This window comes from Anoplophora glabripennis, unplaced genomic scaffold (genome assembly GCF_000390285.2).
Source record: "Anoplophora glabripennis isolate ALB-LARVAE unplaced genomic scaffold, Agla_2.0 scaffold926, whole genome shotgun sequence".
Classification (NCBI taxonomy): domain Eukaryota; kingdom Metazoa; phylum Arthropoda; class Insecta; order Coleoptera; family Cerambycidae; genus Anoplophora; species Anoplophora glabripennis.
Genome location: NW_019417739.1, coordinates 89505 through 98659, shown reverse-complemented (window position 1 = coordinate 98659; position 9155 = coordinate 89505). Strand labels below are relative to the sequence as shown.

General features: G+C 34.5%; 1 protein-coding gene across 1 annotated transcript; it reads left to right on the top strand.

Annotated features, from left to right (window-relative positions):
* Positions 1–3321: 3321 nt before the first annotated feature.
* On the top strand, positions 3322–5242 carry LOC111692469. The gene is made up of 3 exons (XM_023456496.1): positions 3322–3643; positions 3703–3818; positions 4424–5242. Exons 1-3 carry the CDS (start codon positions 3322–3324, stop codon positions 5240–5242), a joined length of 1257 nt encoding a protein of 418 aa, XP_023312264.1.
* The last annotated feature ends 3913 nt before the right edge of the window (positions 5243–9155 follow it).

Here is a 9155-nt window from a genome sequence, read left to right as displayed (position 1 = left end):
TTTCAGATTCAATGTCAAAATCTATGTTTTCATTGAAATTTAATTTAGGATTATAGGCTCGACTTAAAGTGTCGCTAAGAATTAATTTTTTGCCCGGTTTAAAGACTAGTTCAAAGTCATATTTTAATTGCATTAGCATTCTTTGAAGCCGTGGAGGACAAAGATGTAATGGCTTTTTTATTATTGAGATAAGAGGTTTATGGTCAGTTTCTAGGCGAAATTTTCTTCCGAAAACATACTGATAAAATCGAGTAACGCCAAACCAACAAGCTAAAAGCTCCTTCTCTATTTCTGAGTAACGAGTGTGAGTTTCTGTTAAGGCACGACTTGCATAAGCACAAGGTCGGTTATTTTGCATTAAAGTCGCAGCCATTCCGCTTAAGCTAGCGTCAACAGAAATAGTAGTTTCTTTATTAGTGTCAAAAAATTGTAAGCAAGGGGTTTTTGTTAGCATTAACTTTAAATTTTGAAATGCTCTCTCGTGTTCTTCATGCCATTGAAAAATAGTGTCTTTTTTTAACAAAGAGCGCAAAATTGAGGTTTTCTTAGATAAATTTTCAACAAATTTGGCTATGTAAGTGACCATGCCTAAGAAACGTTGTAAATCTTTGACGTTTCCAGGGCTAGGCATGTCAATAATTGCTTGAATTTTAGATTTGTCAACTTCTATGCCTTGTTCGCTTATTTGATGTCCCATATATTTTATTTTTTTACATAAAAATTTACATTTTTCTTGGTTGAAACGAATATTATGTTTTTTGGCAGTCTTAAGGACTTTTTCTAAAATAGAGCAATGCTCTGTAATAGAGCTACTAAATATTATTAGGTCATCGATGAATATCGCACAACCCTATATGTTTCCAAAAATTTCATACATTCTTTCTTGGTAAACCTCTGAAGAACATGAAAGACCATATAGTAGACGACAAAAAGAGTATCTACCTACAGGTGTCCCAAAAGTACAAATGTTTTGACTTTCCTCATTCAATTTTACCTGCAAAAAGCCTTGAGTAGCATCTAACGTGCTAAAAAATTTTGAGCCGTGTAATTTAGAGCTAATTTCGTCCCACGTGGGTAAATGAAATGTAGGTTTTTTTATTGATTCATTAAGCTTATATGGATCCATGCATATACGTAAGTTTCCGTTAGTTTTTTTTACAATTACTATAGGGTGGAGCCAGTCAGTACTTCCCTCCACTCTTTTGATAATTTTTGCCTTTTCTAATTGATTCAAAGTGTATTTTAATTTATCTATTTTGGCCAAAGGTATTTTTCTAACAGGACTAATTGATGGTGCGACATCTTTTTTAAGTTCAATATGATATTCCCTTTTAAGACAGCCTATACCTTTAAAAATATCTTGATATTTATTCAAAATTTTGTTTAAATTAGAATTATCTTGAAAATTTTTATCAATTGTCTGTATTTTTTTTATTAGTTCAAGGTCTAAACAGCCTTTGAGGCCTAAAATTAGTGTGCTATCCAATTCGACAGCGTAAAACAACAAATTACAAGTTTTATTGTTAGTTCTACATCTGAGAAATAGTTGACCGAGAACAGGTAGAGAATGTTTTGTATAAGAGCTAAGTTTGATATTTGTTTTTTTGCAAATTTGACATATTGAAATTTATTTGTTTTAATACTTTTATCGGTATTATATTTGCCATTGCTCCTGTTTCCGGTTTGAATACTGTTGTGTGACTGTTGTTGATCTCAACGCTCGCGGTCCATGAATCCTCCGACACCGTTTCGATTGTCCCCGACTGCCTCGACAGGTGATGGGTAGGCAGACTTCGCTCAATGGAATCTAAAAGTAAAAATCTCTGAACAGTATCTCTTTCATCGAGAGATTGTGTTTCGGGTGCCAGTGTGTGAATGTGTTTGTGTTTAGAGTTTTTGTGTAGGTTATTATTTAATTGCTGAAAATTAGAATTATGGTTATTGTTATTTGGAAATTTTAAACATACATTCGAAAAGTGGTTAAACTTTTGACAACGAGAACACTTAACTCGGTAAGCTGGACATCTCCGAGGTTGGTGTGTTTTCCCACAGTTACGACAGACTTGAACTGGCCTTGTTATCTTCTGCTGGTTTAACCTCGCCCCTGGATTGCTGCTGTTTCGGAATTTGGAGTGGACTGAATGAATATCGCCTCCGTTTGAATTTCCAAAACCATTTGTAATCTGACGGTTATGTTCTTTTGTTGATTCAGAGGTGGTGCAGAAGTTTACAGCCTCCTCGAGAGTCTTGCAGTCTTTGTCAAACAGCTGCTTTCTCAATTTGTCACATCTTATTCTACACACAAGGATATCTTTGACTAATGATTCTCGTATGTTGGACAGTTCACATGATAAACACAAATTTTTGATTTCGATGATAAACTGTTCAATATGTCCGTCTTTTTGTCGACAAGACAGAAATTTATATCTTTCATACGTCAAATTCGACTTTGGTAAAAAGTGATCATCAAATTTCTTCAGCAATAGTTCAAGTGTTTCAGTTTCCTCATTCAAAAAAGTAAAAGTATTATAAATACGAATACCTTGATCTCCTATCAGCGTTAGAAGTTGTGCACATTTGGTTAAGTCGTCCTTTTTGATGATTTCTGTGGCTTTCAAATATGTTTCAAACTTTTGCTTCCAGAACATCCAAGTTTCTGATAGGTTTCCGCTTGAAATGCACATGGGCATAATCCCTCGGTCCATACTAAGTGAAATATTTCAAAAAAAATACCTTGGTGGCTGAAAGCCTGAGCCTGAACTTTGGTTGGCACGTTGGCGTCTCGATGGTCGAAAATTAATCTTCAATCATCCAAGAAATGTGATGGCTTTTCTTTCTTTTTATTTAGTGGATTGCGAGCATCATTGGCTTCGTTTTGGTACGTTTATTTTTGACTGCGCCATGTTAATTTATGTCTTAAATTAACAAATTTTAGGTAGTCGAAATGAAAGACATGTTGATGGTTCGAGCAGTGTAAGGAAAACTGAATTTATTTTATATTTTCTAGGTTACACATTATAAAAAGACAGCTGACATCGCACACAGCAGTGTTGCCAATGTGTATATAATGAATACAGCTACTAATTACTAATGGCGGAGATACACTGGCGAGATACTTGCGACAAAACTCGAGCGAGCGACTTCCGCATCAGTTTACACTTGAGCAATAATAATTGTGATTTTACTGTCGGGGAAGTTCAGCAAGTACAGCTTAATCAAGTTCTCACCAAGCTATTTACACTGTCAGCAAATTTATACTTGCATAATGTGTTCGCGGCTGACAGTGCTGACACAGTGACAGTTTTTAGTTGAAAACATAACATGGCACCAGTAAGATGTGTTCGTACTGCAGCAGCATTATTATTATATAACGGTTACAATAAAAAAAATAAAAAGAGGCGAAGGTTTTGGGTACGAGATTGGATATTACGTAGAGAAAAATATGGGGCCTACAACAAGCTCATTCGTGAGCTGAAAATTGAAGATGCACAACAGTTTAAAAATTTTATTCGCATGTCAGCAGTCGACTTTGAGGAACTTTTATCAAAAGTGGGTAGAATAATTCAAAAGGAAGATACTCATTTACGTGCTTCGATTTCCCCTAGTGAACGTCTTATGGTGACATTACGCTTTCTTGCTACTGGTAAGTATTTTATTTGAATTTACTAGAACGTTATTACTAAAAAGAATTATTTTATATAGGCGACTCCCACCAGTCACTAATGTACCTCTTCAGAATTCCAGCGTGCACAATGAGTGGCTTTATTCCACAAGTCTGCTCAGCACTGTACCAAGAACTGAAGGATACTTACTTAAAGGTATGCTTTATTTAAGGCACATATAAAATAACTACATACAGTTTTACAAACAAAAAACATTTTAATGAAATAAACCTATATGAAAAAATAAATATTTTTCTGCAACTTATAAATCTTGAAACGTTAAATTTGAAAACTGGGTCTGATTCTGAGTATTGTACACAACTGGAGATTCAAGAGATGTGTAATTTGATGCGTTACTTGAATAATCAGAAAATGAAAGCAAAGCTGAGGGCTCCTGTTCTCTTGCATCCTCATCGGATATACGCATTAATGCTTCATTAATTAAACGCTTAACCTTTCGTTTGTTTGCTGGATTCTTTATTTGTCGAATTTCAGATGCTACGTAATCTCCATAAATTTGCTCATCATCAACGGGTTGGTTTAGCAAATGTAAAGCTTTCTGTTGTATTTCCTCTGAAATTATGTTGCACTTACTACTTTTAAGAGAACGCTTCTTTTGTGGCGGGGACTTTGGTCCTGCAGATATTTCAGAATCATTCTTTTCACTTTGAGTGGAGGAGTGCTATAGGGAAAAATACATTTATTTTATTTTTTAAAACTGTCAGTTAAGTTAAAACAAAAACATATATATTTTATTTCAGATTCCCTTAACAAAGGAAGAATGGCTTGGACACTCAAAAAAATATTTGCATAGATGGAACTTCCCTCATTGTATTGGCGCCCTGGATGGAAAACATATAGTTATGCAGGCGCCAAAGAATAGTGGAAGTTACTATTATAATTATAAAAATACACACAGTATTGTATTATTGGCTTTAGTTGACGCCAGTTATACATTTACCTATGTGGACGTTGGTTGTAACGGACGAATATCAGATAGTGGCGTGTTTAATAATTGTACACTCAGTTCAGCTTTAATGAACAACGAGTTGGATTTACCACAACCTTCTCCACTGTCAGGGAGAGAAAAACCAATGCCATATGTAATTGTCGCAGATGATGCATTTCCAATGAAATCATATCTAATGAAACCATTTCCTTACAAGGATCAGCCTGGTCCAAATCGCGTTTTTAATTATCTCTTATCCAGAGCACGAAGAATAGTGGAAAATGCGTTTGGAATCATCGCTAATACATTTAGAATATTAAGAAAGCCAATATTGCTGGAACCGGAAAAAGTAAAGAAAATTGTACTGGCTATATGTACATTGCATAATTTTTTAATGAAACGAAAAGACTCCGCAGGTAGATATGCTCCGGCAGGTTCTTTTGATACGGAAGATGAAGATACGCATGCTGTTGTCAATGGGTCATGGCGACGTGATTCTGGTACGCCCACAGATAATTTATTACCACTTCAGAGATGTGTACAACAAAATTATTCTACCGAAGCTAAACTTGTGTGCAATGAATTTAAAGAATATTTTATATCTGTTAACTGGCAATATAAATATATATAATAATAATAATAGTCTGTAAAGTTTTTACTTAACATAAGAGATTTTTTTGTTAACAAAAATATATAAGTTTTACAGTTACAACGCGAATTTGTCTGTCAGATATTTTTTAGAAAAGAAAACAAATAGGTACTTTTAATTACATAGGTATATGTTTTTATTCGTATGTGTATTGGTTATTAATATTATTGTGCGAAACTAACTAATCTGCTGACTAAAGTCACTGCCAGCATTGAATTATACTCACCGTAGGACTGACGGTAGCTGAGCGGCCAATAGTTGCTGCCAGGGAAGCACGAGTGGCCGGAAATTGGTTCGAATCCAACACGGGGCAGAATTTTTCTGTTCTACCCATGGATGTTTGTGATTGTAAGGGTGGAGGGTAGTGTAGATTAGTAGGTAAAAAGGGCCAAATATGGCCTAATTGCCAGTAAGCTTCAGTACCTTTTACTCACCGTATTTAATATAAATTAGCTTAATACCTAATTACATAATTTAAAAATAGGTAGATACTTACTAAGTTATCTGTACTTAGTTTCAGAATTTTCCACCGAACGCTGAATAAATTTTAAAGCAGAAAAATATGGCCAATTAGATATAGAAACTTCATCTGTTCCTGCACCGCTTTTTTTAGTTTTTATTTTCTTCACTTCCTGCATAAATTGACTTCTGAGGTTATGTAATTTTCGTGATATTTCGTTATTATCTGTATTAAGCTGTGATGCAATTAATGTTAACGCATCTTGTTTTTTATTTCTGTTTCTGTAACCTACAGAATGCACATCCCACAGAACAGAATTTTCTTCGTACAGAGTTATTAACATTTGTATTTCCGTATTTGTCCAAACCTTCTTGTTCTCCGCCATGTTGAACTCGCACTGTTCACTCGCCAAATATCGAAACAAACTGGAACTATTGTAATAAATTGCGCAAACGCAGTTATACCTATTTAGACTTGCAAGTTAGAATGTTGCGTGAGTTCTTGTGCGAATGCAATAATATCGACTCACCGCGCTGTTTAGACTAATGACAGCAGTGTCTGACAGAACTCGCGCTTGTTTTCTCGCTAGTCTACAGGCCCCTTAAGGTTAGTCATGTGACACTTGTTGTCCAATCTTCTCCGTAATGTTTCATTAGCAACATTTCAACGCCTCTTATTTTAAGAGAACTTTAATACGTAAAGTTGTGAGAAATTAGACGATTGTTAAATTAAAGAACAAAATCTTTAGTATTTATTCTATTTAATTTATAATATTTAGTATATCTTGTGCAGGAGAAACTATAAAAACATAAAAAACATTGTATGTCTAGATAACAATAAAATTTAGTATACAAATAACTTACTTTGAGGTTTATATTTTAATATCTCCCCTTTAATCGCTATGTAATGTATGTAGTAGTAATGCACTTGATCCAATTTTCCTGGCTTGAGGTGGTTTGATGATGGTTGTCACCACACCCTACGCAAAGTTAGAGTTTTTTAATTTTTCATTTTTAATTTTCCTTTCTTTTCTTTCTTCTTTTTTACGACAAGCTTCCAATTTCTTTTCGGCTAAAACTCTACGCTTGCTAATATTATCCTCTCCTGTTAATGCTGTAGCCAACTGGCGCCAACGCTTTTTGTTAGACGTTAATGGTACAGGGCAGATAACATTTTACCTTAAAAAGAAAATATATTTGTAGGTATACCTAGTATCTATATGAATTATGGAAATATTTAAGTAATGCTCGGTCGACCCACTACTGACATGGGACTAGTGTCCATCTAAAATAAGAACAACCAAGCCATCAGGTTTTCGAGGAACAAACTGAATTTTAATCCAATCGAAAAATATTGTGTTTACGTCGATTTTTTGGACATGACAACTATCGATCCGGGTGGCATTCCAACTTCGTACTTATTCCTTTTATTTTTACCTTTAAAAATACAGGTTTGTGGAGTAAACATACCCTCAGTGTTGCAACATATGTAGTGAGCATGTACTCCTCCAAAGAAGATTGGGTAGCTGAAAAGAAAAAGTCAAGTTAAATATTACGCATTTAATAAAGATCTGGCTATGACCGGGCCCTTATACAACATATAAACAAAAGACAATCCTTGTAATAACCTATAAGTATAATCAACAATGTCACCTGTTAGTTGCGACCTTCTGTCCGTGAAATGATGGGGCTGGGGGAGCCGGAGAGACAAATAGGCTATAGTTTCACTTGATACAACGTGGTGCACCACCATCTAATTCCAATAACGAAACAAATACCACTCGCAATTATTATTTGATAATTGTGTTGCGTTTGGCTATACAGATGGAGTGCCGTAACGCGGTGTTACTTTACAACAGTTTTGGAACGCTCTTCAATAAAAAACCGAGTAATATTAAAATAATATGTTAGCGGCCAACATATATAATAATATAAACAATTACCTACCTCTCCATAGTCTAATTATTTAAGAAATGTGACTCATTATGTGTTTTTTATTTTTTTTTAAATTGTGTAAAGTCACCTGGCTATGGTGTCAAATTACACGTATATTAAAAATATAGGAATACGTAAAGATAACCATCCTTGAGGTTACTTTACACATTCAGGATCTTTTAAAAAATGTTAGAAGTGGTACATAAAAAAATTAGGAAAAATTATAGGCAATCAGAATGGTTAAAAATGCTTTATTTCTGCTTCAGGTACATTATAAAAGTCAATATAATACCTATAAGTACATGAACATAAAATATAAATTCTCATATCACATTAAAATCAAAATAAACAAACATTCTTTGGTACCTAGGTATGTATAACTAAACTAGATACCTATAAGTATTATATATTATCACATAAACAAAAATAAACAAAAATTCTTTGGTAGGTAGATTATGTAGAACCAGTCTTAAAACTTGTATTTTTCAGTCTCCAATTCGAATGCGTAAGTACCTCTTCTCGCGGTTGGCATTTTTAAATAGGTAACTATGTCGTCTTCATCTTGTAGTGATATGTCATCTAGGGGAGGGAAAACAAATATATTTTTCTGTTTTTGTCTCATATATTTGATGACCAATTCGGGACGATCATACCTGTATAATCTGGCCCACAAAGTGTTTAAGAGACTTTTTAGAGGCTAGTTTAATAACGACAAAGTTGCCCACTTTTGGTAATGCAATTTCTTCACATTCTCTTCAACCTCATTTTTATTGCAACTTCCCCCGGTGTTGACTCATTCTCATCAGATATTTCCATATTTTCTTTATCAGAATCATCAATATCTGAACACAGATCTTCAAAAGAAACGGACTTTCCCGGCTTAACTTTTAACATTTTTTTCCTTTCACGTGGTTTTTGAGTTGATGGCTGGCTGCGGGACTCTTTCAAATATGTTAGCAAAGAGCCGTTAATATTTTGTGTGACGTTATGTTGCTCTGCTCTTGTCGAAGGCAGCCTTTTCAAAACCTCCTGCGGGTTGAAAGGACATATCCCAGTTGCGCGAAAGGCTGCAGCAATTGTCTTTTTGTTGGTCAAATCTAATTTTTCCATTAATTTTTTGAGTAAAGAAGGGAAAGAGGTTTTATTCAAAGTTTGCTCACGAGGATTCTGAATTTTGTAGTTCATAAGAATACCTCTCCATGTTCTCTTAAGCGGTGCGTAATATCCGATATCCAAAGGTTGGATAATGTGGGTGGCATTTTTGGGCAAAAAAATGAACCTAATATTATTCCGTTGACACTCTTTTATGATGGAAATATTAAGGTGGGATGACAAGTTATCCCATACAACAACTTTTGTTCCTTCAAGTTTTTTTGCCCAAGGAATAACAATAGTGTCAAACCAATCTTCAAAAGTGAATGAATCAAACCATCCTGATTTCGATCTATTATACCGGGCCATTTTAGGTCCACCAATCGTCCACTGGTTATACAATATCTCC

Coding starts and splice junctions, on each gene's coding strand:
- LOC111692469 (XM_023456496.1), top strand. CDS start 3,322: ATGGCACCAGTAAGATGTGTTCGTACTGCAGCAGCATTATTATTATAT. Junction 3,644..3,702: donor ATTACGCTTTCTTGCTACTG/GTAAGTATTTTA, acceptor TATTTTATATAG/GCGACTCCCACCAGTCACTA. Junction 3,819..4,423: donor TGAAGGATACTTACTTAAAG/GTATGCTTTATT, acceptor ATTTTATTTCAG/ATTCCCTTAACAAAGGAAGA.